Source organism: Camarhynchus parvulus, chromosome 15 (genome assembly GCF_901933205.1).
Source record: "Camarhynchus parvulus chromosome 15, STF_HiC, whole genome shotgun sequence".
Classification (NCBI taxonomy): domain Eukaryota; kingdom Metazoa; phylum Chordata; class Aves; order Passeriformes; family Thraupidae; genus Camarhynchus; species Camarhynchus parvulus.
The window spans coordinates 9,392,866-9,405,750 of NC_044585.1; the positions used below are offsets into that span (position 1 = coordinate 9,392,866).

General features: G+C 60.8%; 1 protein-coding gene across 2 annotated transcripts; it reads right to left on the bottom strand.

Moving 5' to 3' along the window:
- Positions 1 to 1,508: 1,508 nt before the first annotated feature.
- Positions 1,509 to 10,758, bottom strand: ASPHD2 (aspartate beta-hydroxylase domain containing 2). 2 transcript variants are annotated; one of them, XM_030958901.1, is made up of 4 exons: positions 10,700 to 10,758; positions 7,329 to 8,400; positions 5,038 to 5,151; positions 1,509 to 2,981 (listed from the first exon to the last, which is right to left on the bottom strand). In XM_030958901.1, the coding sequence occupies exons 2-4, from the start codon at positions 8,206 to 8,208 to the stop codon at positions 2,872 to 2,874; spliced, it is 1,104 nt and encodes a 367-aa protein (XP_030814761.1). In that variant the 5' UTR covers positions 8,209 to 8,400; positions 10,700 to 10,758; the 3' UTR covers positions 1,509 to 2,871. The 2 variants fall into 2 exon arrangements, with proteins under 2 accessions (XP_030814761.1, XP_030814762.1); XM_030958902.1 differs by lacking the exon at positions 10,700 to 10,758 and having other exon boundaries at positions 7,329 to 8,612.
- Between the last annotated feature and the right edge of the window lie 2,127 nt (positions 10,759 to 12,885).

The following is a 12,885-nucleotide window of genomic DNA, read 5'->3' on the forward strand; positions in this document are numbered from 1 at the left end:
AAACTCCCTGGGAAGCCTGAGCTGGAGCCACCCTAGTGACCTCCTGTTTCAGTTCCACCCATGTGGAAGATGGCACAAGGTAAGGTGCTGCTTCCCTGGTGACTTCCCTGCGCACTTCCACTGCTCTGGTTCTGGAGGGGGCACAGGGAACATCACGAGGAAGAATATCAGGGTGGGAGAAGGCAGGAGGGATGAGGGTTGTGTGCTCTGGGATCCCTGCTCAGCTGAGCCAAGTGACTCCTCTGGGAGATGCTGCTCTGCCTGTCCCTTCTGTGCCCTCAGCAGATCTGGGTTCCCTCTGCAATTCCCAGGAGAGGAAGCCTTGGAGCACCAGGAGCAGCTCCAGCCTGCTCTGCTCCTCGGGGAGATCCACCTGGATCCTGCCTGGGTGCTTGGGAAGTGGTTGTGTGCTCTAGCAGGAAACACAGAGAAGTGGAAGGAGAAGCCTGAGAGGGACAGGAGGGAGATTTGGCACAGCAGCAAAGCACAAAGCGGATGGATGCTCCTGCCTGCTGCCATCAGGGATCCTGCTCTGCAATCTGCTGAGCCGTCTGCCAGCCAGGAACAGCTGGGCTGGCTCTGCTCCTTCAGCTGCTCGGGCTGAATCTGCCCACCCAGCCCCTGCCTACCCACCCAGCCCTGTGCTGTCAGGAGGGAACAGCACACAGAGAGCTCCCGGCCCCCAGGATGATGGCTGTGCTGGAGAGGATGCTTAAAAATGGGACATTTTTAATCTGCTCCATCAGCTGGGCCTGTCTGAGTGCTGCCAGGGGGGCTAATGGGGAGCAATTCCTGCCCTGCCAAGCTGGCTTTGTACTTAAGGGGGTGAGGCATTGGTTTGCAGGCAGTTGGGTGGGATTTGAGCAGCATCCTCTGCTCTGGAGATGCTCCTGGGAAGCTGCTGCCTTTGATGAATCAGTGCAGGCAGCTGGAAGGAATTCCTGAAATGGTTTGTGGATGCTCTGGCAAGGCTGATGGCTTCTGTGTGGAGCTTTGGGCCTGCAGCTGCTCCTGGGGATGGCTGGGGACAGTTTCTGCTGCTCTGGGCCAGGCAGCAGGGCTGGAACCCACAGCTGTCCCCCACCACCAGGCTATGGGAGATGCTCCCTGTGCTCCATGGCAGCCTGGCCTCCACTGACATCACAGAATCCCAGGATGGTTTGGGTCGGAAAGGACCTCAAATATCCATTTGCAAGTCCCTGCCATGGACAAGGCTTCACCCACTAGACCAGGTTGCTCAGGGCCCCATTCAACCTGGCCAAATCCAGGCCTGGGGCGCTGTGACTGGTCAGGACAGAGTTTCCATGGGCTGGGTATTTTTGAGCCCTAGCCATGCTCACTGTATCCCTGGCAAACAGGCCTGTGGCCCCCTCCCACCCTGCAGCTCCTGCTCTTTCCAGGCCACTTCTCCCCACCAGATAAGCAGGACCCAACCCTTTGGTGTTTGCTTGACCCTGGAGTTGTTATAACAGCAGGCAAAGCCCATTCTGTTTTCAGCACAACTGTTTATTGATAATCTTTGCTTATCCACTGTATGAATGTTACCAACCTTTGGACAGAGCCAGCCTGCTTCCCCAGGGCCTGTGTCCAGGTAGCCAATGCGTGTAGAAATCATGCACTTCAGGTAGTCTGTAACAAGACGGGTGTAAAAAATATCTCAGATGTATTTGAAATCTCTGCCTCCTCTTGCAATTGACTCACTGAAAAGTCTGTAAAGAAGTTGTTGGGGGACAGGGCTGGTCCCTCCCGAGCAGGGCACAGAGGCAAAGGGTCCCCAGGCAGAGCTGTGAGCATCCACCACACACTGTGCTTTGGGGGGGTGTTATAAACCAGCCCCCGGACCCCAAACAGATGGGGGGACTTCAGGAAAAGCGTGGTGGTCCCTGGGTGGGCAGGACCTCATTGCTCAGGCTGCAGAATTACCCCCCCCCTTGGGAATCTGTCCTGTGGTGTCAGGTCCATGGGAGCTGCCGCTGTGTGTGCCTGCCCTGGCTTGAGCAAAGGAGAAGATGGAGCAGCAGAAGGAATGGTGACCTCCTTTCTTCCTACAGACAGACAAAACCTCCATCCTCTGTTCCCAAACAGCATCCCTGCCCCTGCAGGGCCTCCCAGCTGGGAGCTGGGAAAACTGAGGGTTGCAGACAGAGCAAGGAAGGGATCTGGGCAATTGCAAACACCCTTGGTCAGACTGAAGAGCACGACTGTGTGTGCTGTTCCCTCAGCAGGGTGGAGGTCGGGGCTCCTGCCTTGCTGGGCTGGCGATGGACTCTGCTCCCTGCCTGGGTGCCAAAAGGGGTTTCTGAGGGGAGGAGGGCTGGGGAGCTCCAGCTGGCACATGGAGGAGAAAGCAGGAGCCCCAGGAGGGTTCTTTGTGAGCAGAGCTGTGCCCTGCCCAGCCCATCACACCCAGCCTGGGGGGAGCACAGCACCCATGGCAGCCCCCAGTGTCCATCAGTCCATCCATCCCGGGCAGGGCAGGCTGGTTGGCTGTTATGGTGGGTGTGTGTGTGTGTGTGTGTGTGTGTGTGTGTGTGTGTGTGTGTGTGTGTGTGTGTTGTTCCTTTGATGACCACAAGAAAATTTTTACATTACATTCAAACGAGCACCCTTGGGTTTGTTACTCTACTTCTGAACACCGCAAAACACAGTTAGCAACAGAACACGACGGAGCAGGGGGGCAGTGAGCCCCGGCGGGGCCGAGGTGCCGGCGCTTGCAAAAGAATCCCTGAAGCCAACGATGGAGGAAGGAGATGGGCGCGGATACACGTCACAGTTTCCATTTACAACACCCCCGGGAGGGAGCACCGAGGCCGTGAGCCGGGAGAGGGCCCCAGCCGAGCTGCCCTGAAGCCACCAGGCCGGGCAGCGCCGTCATCGTCCCGGCGCGAAGATGAAGTCGAGGGCTTGGCGCTCGGCCGCCGCCACGTTGGGGTGCCACAGGTCCACCATGAACACCACACGGGGACCTTCCTCCGGGGCACCTGGGTGGATGGAAACACACAGTGAGGGCAGGGAGGCACCTCCCCAGTGCAACCCCAGCAAACCTTCCTCCGGGCACCTGGGGGTGTTGCAGTGTGATGTCATGGTTTGCCTCAGTTTCCCCAGTGTTACTGTGTTCACGGGGGTCTTAGGATGAGGGAAGAGACTCCATGTTTCAGAAGGCTTGATTTATTATTTTATGATAAATATTACATTAAAACTGTACTAAAAGAATAGAAGAAAGGATTTCATCAGAAGGCTAGCTAAGAACAGAAAAAGAAGGAATGATAACAAAGGCTTGTGGCTCGGACTCTCTGTCCAAGCCAGCTCATTGTGATTGGCCATTAATTAGAAACAACCAACATGGGCCAATCAAAGATCTACCTATTGCATTCCACAGCAGCAGATAACCATTGTTTACATTTTGTTCCTGAGGCTTCTCAGGAGGAAAAATCCTAAGGAAAGGATTTTTCATAAAAGATGTCTGTGACACCCCAGTCCTTCCCAGATGTGTCAATCACCTCTCCTTTCCCCCACCCTGAGCCCTGCTGAGTGCTGCCTGTCAGTCCTGGCATTCCAAGAGGGTGTTGAGTAATTGGCAGAGTTCAAAAGATGCCTTCCACCCCTGAAGGATATTGAGCCATCCATCATTTATCCCTTAAGGCTTCCCCCCGCTACCTGGTTGGTAGCCCTCTGTGCCCCTTCCCTCCTCCTCTGCCTAGGGTTAAAAGGAACAGGAAACACACAGTTCATGGAGCTCTGTTAGAGCTGTTGCTGGATTCAGAGGCCTGTGGGCCAGGAATAAAGCTCTGGATCAAAACCTCCAGCAGAACTGACTCCTTTCCTTCACCCTTGCCTTAAAGCTTCTCCACCAGAGGTAAACCTGAGCTCCTGCATGCCTGGACTTGTCCCAAGCGCCCAGCTGCAGCATCCAGCCAGCCAAAGGTGTCTCTGAGGTGAAAACACCACAGTTGCTGCCTTTTGGTCAAGCAGCAAGGGCCAGACGAGCCCAGGCACGTCCCGTCCGGCTATATTGGTAATATTCCAATATGGAGGGCAGGGAGGCACCTCCCCAGTGCCTCCCAGTAAACAGCTGCTTACTGGGAACTCAGGGACATGGGGCATGCTCCTCCCAGCCAGGCCTGCTTTGGGCATGGAGGATTCCTGAGGCGAGGCCTCCTTGCAGGCTGAGTCCTGGATCTGTGCAGGGAGCGGCTGCTGCGCCACTCCGGCCTTCCCGGCCCTGCATGGAGCTCTACTTCCCAATCCCGCAGCAGGTCTGATGTGGAAGCAACAGCTTTTGTTCTCCCACTCTCTCTGCAAGCTCCCCTGTGTAGAACAGCTCTGCCTGATGCTTTCATGCCACGGGCGACTAATGCCGGGTAATCCGGGAGAGCTGGAGCGGAACAGGCCCCATCAGGAAGGAGGAGGAACCATCCAGCAATCCAGCGAGGCTGCTCCCCTGCTGGCCTGTCAGCACCGAGCTGCAGCAGGGCTGCACACAGAGCAAGGAAGGGATCTGGGCAATTGCAAACACCCTTGGTCAGGCTGAAGGGCACGACTGTGTGTGCTGTTCCCTCAGCAGCGTGGAGGTCGGGGCTCCTGCCTTGCTGGGCTGGCAATGGACTCTGCTCCCTGCCTGGGTGACAAATGGGATTTCTGAGGGCAGGAGGCCATGGCACCACAGCCAGAGCTGCCCTGCAGAGCTCGGCGGGGAAGGAAGCCGAGCTGCCATGAGGGGAGAGGATCAGCAGGCCCTGTGCTGGGCCTACGAGCAAGTTGGGATGGGAGTGAGCCATGGGCTGGCTGAGGGGCTCAGGGGTGTCCCAGGAAAGGGTGTCAGGATGTCCCAGCACCCTGAGGCAGAGGGAGCCTGTTCATGGGGAGCCCTACCATGCCAGGGACAGGAATGCTTCCACCTGGGGCAGGCCAGGGCCCTGAGCCCCCCAGGACACAGGGACTCCAGCCATGCTGGGGCAGCAGAAGGGACTGGGCATGGCTGCCACCCCAACTTGTCACCAGTCCCCAGCACCACGAGGCCCCACACACTGAACTCACCTTCGTGGAACGCCGTGTGCAGGAAGGAGTCGTCAAAGAGCAGGCACCGGCCCTCAGCCCAGCACTGGGGCTCACCCCCCACCACCAGTTCACAGTTGCTGGGTGTCTTCAGACCTTCAGGCACAAAGAGAGGACAGGGAGGGTCAGGCCGTGCCAAGTTCCCTGTGGTGGGGCAGCAGGGAGCAAACTGAGCTCTGTGTGAGCCCCACGTTGCTGCTGAGGGGCTGCTCCCCTGCAGGGAGCGACCTGAACCCCAAGCCTGGAGCAGCTCAGTCCGTGCCCCACTCCCTGTCTGCTCCCTCCTGCCTTTTCACTGTCCCCAGCAAGCTCAGCACTGCAGGCGCTACTTTCATATCTGGAACAGCTCCCCAGTCCCCAGAGCCCATGGCCCTGTGGTGTGCACAGGGAGCCAGGCTCCTGGGATATTTTCCAACTTCAGGACCAAAGGCAGATCCTGCCTGCTCCTTCCTCCAGCCCTGCAGTGATGACCCTCCCCCAGGCAAGGCCAGGGGAGCAGGAATTGTGCTGGGGCTGGAATAATGGGCTCATTTGTGGCTCTGCCACAAGCTCCCCAGGGACCTGCCCCATCCCTCAGTCTCCACCCAAGGTGCTGCCTCAGGGTGACCCATAGGGCTGCAAGGACAGAAATCTGGGGGAGTCACAAAATGCTCATAGGGAAGCAGCTCTGCGAGGGCCACATGAAGGACAATCTTAGAAATAAAATGGGTCTTTTCCTAAAATACCAGCACAAACCAAGGCAGTTTGACAGGGGTTGATCCCATCACCTCCTGCACCAGGACTGTCACCCCTGCAGTGCTGGGGACACTGGTGCTGCTGCAGAGCCATCCTGCCCCGAGGATGTGGCCGTGGTGGAGAAAGGGGTCAGGGCTCACGTGGCTCCTGAACAGTAATGATGCAGCAAATGAGCAGGACGGATCCAAGAGCGATGCCAAACCCAGTCGGCGCAGCAGGGACTCCCAGCTGCCCGGCAAAGCTGGGACTACAAAGCTGCTGTTTCAAAGGCTGCAAAACCCAAAGCCATTTCCCTGCACAACAGCCTCAGCTGGAGATGCTGGAACAGAGAAGCTGAGCTGCTGGGGGATGCAGGGAGGGAGCAGCCTGCAGCCCTTCCATCCCACCCATATCCCTGGCTGCTGGCCTGGCCCATGGAAGCTGCCTGTGCCTGGAGTAAATCCTCAGGAGTGACTCGCCCCACTGATGGCTGTGCTGGCTTTGCAGATCCAGCTGCCTGAAAGGGCAGGTTGTGTTTTTAACACATCCATGCCCTGGGCACAGCAAGAGCTGTGTTCCCTGCACCAAGGTGGGGGTGCCAGTGTGCCCCCAGCCCAGTGCCAAGTCCCAGCAGAAGGACAAGCGAATGATTCGTATCATTCCTCTGCCCAGGGCGTGTGTGCTCCAGGTGTGCTCACCTGAGCCCACTCAGACATCACTGGCTCCTCCCAGGAACCTCTCCCAGCCCTTCACAAGGGGAGAACATCCCCCAGTGCCTCAGAGGGAGGGGTGAATGACAAGCTTCCTCCTGGCACCAGCAAGGGCAGCTCCTGGGATCAGCTCTGAAAACAATTCCCAACAAATGGCCAGCAGTGCCTGGGTGTGTTTACCCGAGCTGTTGGCTGAACAGGCACGGTTGGTGTTTGCCAGCCGGGCCCGTGCGGTGCCTCCCCCGGCACGGCCGGTGCTGTGCCAGCCCAGCCATCTGTGCCGTGTGGGCTCTCCCCGTGCCTGCCCGCCGAGCAGGGAGCACTGTGCCACCAACCCAGCGCCTGACCCACTGCAGGGGACACCCCAAGACCTCCCCCAGCTTTCACTTGCAGCTTTGCAAACCCCAAAGCAGCACCTCTGCTCCCATCTACCCATGTCCCACGCACAGCACCCATGAGATTCCAGGAGAGGGGAGCTGCCAGTGGCACAACACAGTCCTGGAGCAGCACCCCAGGCTGCCCCACATCCTGGGATGGGAGAGAGACATGCCTACAGAGAGGGAAATGTTCAGAGACCCCTATGTAAAATCAGCCCAGTATCACACACCAGCAAGAGTCCACAGCCCTGGGTCAGCAGGAGGAGGAGGTGAAACCCTCCTGCTGCTGATCTGGAGATGCTGGGGATGTCAGGTACCCAGGGACTGTCACCACCAAAGCCCCCAAAACCTTCCTCAGGCCAAAGTTGTCTGAGCCTCAAGAGCACAGAGTGCCAGAGACTTTTCTGGGGCTCCTGCACCCTGCCACCCTCTGCACCCTCCTGACACATGACCCATGGCACCAGACACTCACCGAGGTGGCAGCGGATGCGGATGTTGGTGGGCCCGTAGTGCTCGGCGATGACGGTGCCCGGGCTCAGCACAGAGATGCAGGCGTTCCCAAAGACATTGTTGCCAATGCAGGTACGGAGGCTCCCGAGCAAGCGGTACGTCCGTGGGCATCTCCGGCAGTTCCTGGGCACGCACATGCCCTGGTTCACCAGGTAGAAGGTGAACCACTCCCCGCTGGGCGTGCTGTTCATTTTCCATCCTTGCGGGAGGCTGCAGTTTGAGAACGCCTTGTACAGGGTCTCAAACTCGCACAGGATGGTCTGGAAGTTGCGCTCCAGCAACTCCACATCGTGCTTTTGAGCGTCCCGGGAGAAGTAGGGCGTGGTGGGCAAGTCGGGCAGGAAGAAGACTTCTGGCTTCTGGATGGAGGGCCTGCTGTTGAGGTAGCGGCCCTGCTCACGGATGCCCTTGTGGATCCTGCCCATGCCGGACCAGGAGTAGCGCTTGGCGTACTCCTGCAGGTTGTGGTAGAGTTTCTGGTTGAGGCCGTCGTGGTGCGAGCAGCGCACGCACTCGGGCGACTGGCAGTACACAAAGCCGTTCTGCACCCCGTTGGCCTCGGCGCTCTGCATCAGCGCATTCACCGTGGCGTAGGCGCGGGGTTGCTCCCGCCCCACGTGGTAGCAGTACCACACGAAGAGGACCAGCAGGCAGGCAACGGCCACCAGGGCCGTGGCGTCGCAGTCACGGAAAGACTGGATGCCCGTGGCAATGAAATCCCGGAGTCCGTCCAGGGACCAGCTCCAGTCCATCAGCCACTCCAAAGACATGGTGGTGGTGCTGGGAGCACACAGTGGGGCCCGGCGGTCACTGCTCGTGGGGCTCAGGGGCACCCACACCATGCAGCCGGGCCGGGGCGCGGCGGGAAGGGGCTGCCATGGGCGAGCGGAGCGGTGGCTCTGCCCTGCTCTGCCCTGAGCTCTGCATTGGCAGCGGTGCCCGGCAGCACCCCTGGGTCAGCAGCCACGTGGCTGGAGGGTCCCCGCCGGTGCTCCTGGGCCCATCATCCTGAAAGGCAGTGCTGGAGGGAGGTTCTGGGGAGAGAAACCCAGAGGTGTTAGGGAGAGGGCTGCCCCGTGGGGTCCCTGCAGGGGTCAGTGCACAGGATACAGCTGGAGCTGTGAGCTGGGACTGGCTCCTCAGGGAGGGGATGGTGGATAAGGAGCCCAACATCAGCCCACGCTGAGTAAATCCCCGAGTGCTCTCAACATCTTCCACAAATATCCAAATAAAAGGCCCAGACCCAGACTCCATCTCCCACTGCCCCAGTGACCATGTTCCCTCCTGCTCGTCCTCCAGTTTCTCTCCTAAGTTGCTGCCTTATCATGTCTGAAATCTGGCTGCTAAGCGAATATACACTGAGAGTACACACTTCACTGCCCTATCTGGCAGCACATCAGCTTATCCCCTCCATTTGATGACTCTGAAGTGACTCTCCCTCCAGACACTGAGCTGTGGGAGAGCCCAGAGCTCAGCCAGCACATGGCCACAGGAGCAGGTCAGGGTGGTGGCAACAGGGGCAGCTCAGGTTGGCTTGTTTGATTTCACCAGCTCATCGGTAAAAGGACTGACTCTAAGTAGCAGGATGGGTTTATGAGCCAGGAAAGCCATCCAAACCCTCCCCAGCCCTTCCTGCCAAGGTCCTGCAGCCTCTCAACATGCATTTCCTTATCAATGGTGATGGAGACAGGCTGCAGATGGGATCTGACCCTACAGCAGGGATGTGCTGCAGGGCTGGAGACCTGGGATGTCACAGCCCAGGCAGGAACATCCACACACCCAACCTCCCTCCACCCAACTTCCTTGTAGCGTGCTGCCTGCGTGCCCCATCCCAGGATCTGCAGTCCACGTGGCATGTCACAGCCTCCCGGGAATCTCAAGATAACTTTCCTCCATCTCCACAGCTGGCATCCCTCCAGACACTCCCGCTTCTCCCGCCTGGGCCTCCGTTCCTGGGGTGCAACCACAGAGTCAGAGCCAGGGATGTCCCCCGAGGCCAGCACAACCCCCGTGCTACCTGCAGGACTGGAGCATGTTAGGGAAGGAGCAGAGCCCTGGGTGATGTGTATTCAGGGTGGCTCCTGCCCTACAAAGGGAACTGCTCAGGCACAGCAGCCACGCTCGGTCAGAGCTCATGGTAACACAAAGGGGAACAGAGCTGGGGGTCCAACAGCCTTGGGGTCCCCAGGTCAGAGTCACACCCTGCAAGGGGGGCACAGCACAAACACGGCCCCAGTGCTGCCCCAGGGATGCAGGCAACACCTCAGATCAGGGGGAACTATCAGAGCAGCAAGAAATCCAAGTCCCCGTGCCCACACACTGCCTGCCTGACCCCAGGGAGCCCAGGAGCCTCGGGCTGCAGAGCCCTGGGGTTCTCTGGGCACAGTCTCTGTGGGACCAGCCCAGGAGCTGCCTCCTGCTCCAGCACGGCCACCCCACTGCAAACCTGACCAAAGCCACCCCCACAGGGGCTGTGCCAGCGCTGGGGCAGGGCCCCAAACATCAGCACTGCTCCCAACACACACCCTGTGGCTGAGGCTGCACGGGGCACCCAGTGGGTGCTGTCACCTCCCAGCCACGGCCCTGCACCCACACGGGTCACATCCAGCACCCCTGGCCTGAGATCCCAGAAAAGGCTCCTCAGCTAATGATGATGGCAGAGCCATTCCAGGGAGAGGAGATCAATTCCACGTTGCACCGAAGTTGTGCAGGACGTGGAGGCGAGCACCGTGCCAGCAGCAGCCGCGTTACATAAGGAAGGCAGAAGCTTCGATGCAGCACAAAGTTGCATCTCGGTGACTCCGTGCTGGCCACGGCATCTCCTGGAGGCAGCGGGTTCGGCTCAGCCCCGCCAGGGTCCCCGTGCCGTGGGCCTGCAGTGACGAGGACGCGTGGCGGGGATGTCCTCGGCTCGGCACGGCTGTTGTCGCCTCTGGGAGCAGCATGAGGAGCAGGAGCCTTGGGATGAGGCGGGATGCCCGCTGCCACTCCGGAACGGGAGCAGCGGGTGCTCCCTTCACCCTCTCCTGAGCATGCCACCCCGCCGGTGCCACCAGAGTAAGTGTCACCCAGTGTGACGGTGTCACCCGGCGTGGCGGCGTCAGCGGGTGTCACCGCTGTGGCCGCATCTCCCGGCGTGGCAATGGCACGGCCGTGCCGCTGTCCCATCACCCGGTGGCACCTGCCGCCGCGCTGCCACCCGGCCCGCCCGACGCCGAGCCCCTGCCCCGGCCGGGGATGGGGGGGTTCGGTCTGCGCCCCCTCCGCGGGCCCCGCTGCCGCCCCGCGCCCCCGCGGCCCCCGCGATGCGCTGCGGAGCGCTGCGGTACCGACCTGCCGCCCGCGCCGGGCCGTGCGGGGCCGCGCGGGGCCGCGCTCCCCTCCGCGCCGCTCCGCCGCCGCCGCGGACCACAACTCCCAGCAGCCCGGGCAGGAGGGGCCGCGCCGCCCCCGCCGGGACCGCGCCGGGCGGCAGCTGCGGCCCCGGCCCCGCACAGCCCGCCCGCCCCCGCGCCCGCCCCGCGCCGCGCCCGCCCCCGCCCCGCGCTCCCGCCCCGCGCTGCCGGGAGGGGCCCGGAGGGGCGGGGGAGCCGCGGGGTTGCGGCACTCGGGAGGGGTCCCGGGGATGGAGCGGCGGGAGGAGGCGGAGATGGTCCCCGAGGGAGCGCCCATCCCGGCCTCGGGCACCCCGGGACGCGGGGGCGCGGGAGGTGCGGGGGCACCGGGGGTGCAGCGGGACGCTCAGGGACAGCGGCTCCAAGGATTCAGGCGCCGGGGGCTGCAGCAGTCTGGGGATGCTGGTCCCTGGGGTGGGAGCGCGCAGGGATGCAGCCACCAAGGGAATGGGGACTGGCTCCAGGGACACGGGCTATTAGGGATGCAGCGGTCGGGATGTGCAGGGTTCTGGCTCCAGGGATGCCGGAGCACACGCACTCAGGGAGCAGGGAGTACTGGCTCCGGGGATTCCGGCCCCTTGTGCTGCAGCCCTCGGGTTGCAGGGGTTGCTTGTGTCCAAGAATAAATGCATCTGGCATGTAGGGGACAGGAGCTCCCAGCGAGGCAATGCCCAAGATGCAGGCAGCCAGGGAATGCCTCAGCGAGGATGTGAGGGTGTGCTGCGGCACCAGGGATGGGGGGAGACTGTTCCCAGCTTGGAGCGTGCCTTTACAACTCTTTAGTGCTAGTGGAGAAACTGTCGTGAGTCCTCCTGCTTGCCTTCTTCCTCCCCAACCCATTTCCTGTTCCCCTAAGCCAATGCTGTCAGTTCTGGGAGCCCCAGGGGATCCAGAGCTCCAGTCCTTCCTCCTCCATCGCCCAGGTTCCAGGTGAACGGCTGAGCTGAGCTGCCCGCGGGCAGATCCCGGGTCCAAGCAGAGCCCTGGTAGTGCTGCCCTGCCCTGCCCTGCCCTGCCCTGCCCTGCCCTGTGACAGTGCCATGTGGAGCCGTGTGGGACACGTGTCGCCGCCACAGGGCACAAAGAAAGCCCTGCCTTGTTTTGCAGATTTTTGCCATCCGGTGCCCACGGTGCCCACGCATCCTCCCCTGGCACTGCTCAGGGCTCTGGGAGTAGAAGCAGAGCTGTCCTGCATATCCCCTCAGGTGTGCGTGTTCTTCCTCTGAGCAGCTTCATCCCTGGCAGTCCTAAAATGCGCCTTGTTTTCCATCCTGGCACATTTTCTGCCTCCTGCTTGCTCCTGCTGCTTCCCCGTGCCCCCACCAGCACATTGCCCAGCCCGATGCGCTGCTGCAGGGCCCTGGCAGCGTTGTGTGCTGCAAGGTGAAAGGAACGGGAGTTTTTTCCACCCTGCTCCTTCCCAGACCCCCCAGGCTCAGGCAGAGCGCCTGCTCCTGGCAGACAGCGCGTCCCTCTGTCGGCACTCGCTGGCTCCGCGGCTCTGGGCTCTCCCCTCCTTTCTCCCCTGCCTCTGCCTCCTGAGCTCTCTGTGCCTCTGGACCAGCCCCTGGTCCCCAGCCCCACCACTCAGCTCTTCCCTGATCAGCCTGGCTTTCCTGCAGGCTTCAAGAGAGCTGGAGAGGGTGTGGAGTGATGGGACAAGGACTGGCTTGAAACTGAGAATAGGTTTAGATAGAATACTGAAAAGAAATTCTTCCCTGGGAGTGGTGAGGCCTGGGCACAGGCTGCCCAGAGAGCTGTGGCTGCTCCATCCCTGGAATTGTTCAAGGCTAGGTTAGATGGAGATTGGAGCAACCTGGCATGGTGGAAGGTGTCCCTGCCTGTGGCAAGGGGTTAGAACAAGATGAACATTAAAAGTCCTTTCCAACCCAAACCAATGATTCCAGGATTCTGTGATTCCTCAGCACAGGGAAGGCCCCTCCAGGAGCACTGCCCCAGCTCCAGCCTGAACATTCCAGGAAATCCCAGCCCTGGCAGAACACGAGCAGAGTTTTGGCAACAGCTGAGGGGAGGACACTGGCAGTGTCTGCCCCAGGAGGACAGCTCAGGAAAAGGGAGAAGGAACCACTGGAGCCAGGAGGCTGCCCACAGACTGGGCTCCTG

What these genes read in the sequence shown, in the direction of transcription:
- ASPHD2 (XM_030958901.1), bottom strand. Translation starts at nt 8,208, where the DNA reads ATGGTGTGGGTGCCCCTGAGCCCCACGAGCAGTGACCGCCGGGCCCCA. An exon ending in CCGCATCCGCTGCCACCTCG is followed by an intron (nt 5,152 to 7,328) that starts GTGAGTGTCTGG and finishes TTGTGCCTGAAG; the next exon opens with GTCTGAAGACACCCAGCAAC. An exon ending in GCACACGGCGTTCCACGAAG is followed by an intron (nt 2,982 to 5,037) that starts GTGAGTTCAGTG and finishes CCATCCACCCAG; the next exon opens with GTGCCCCGGAGGAAGGTCCC.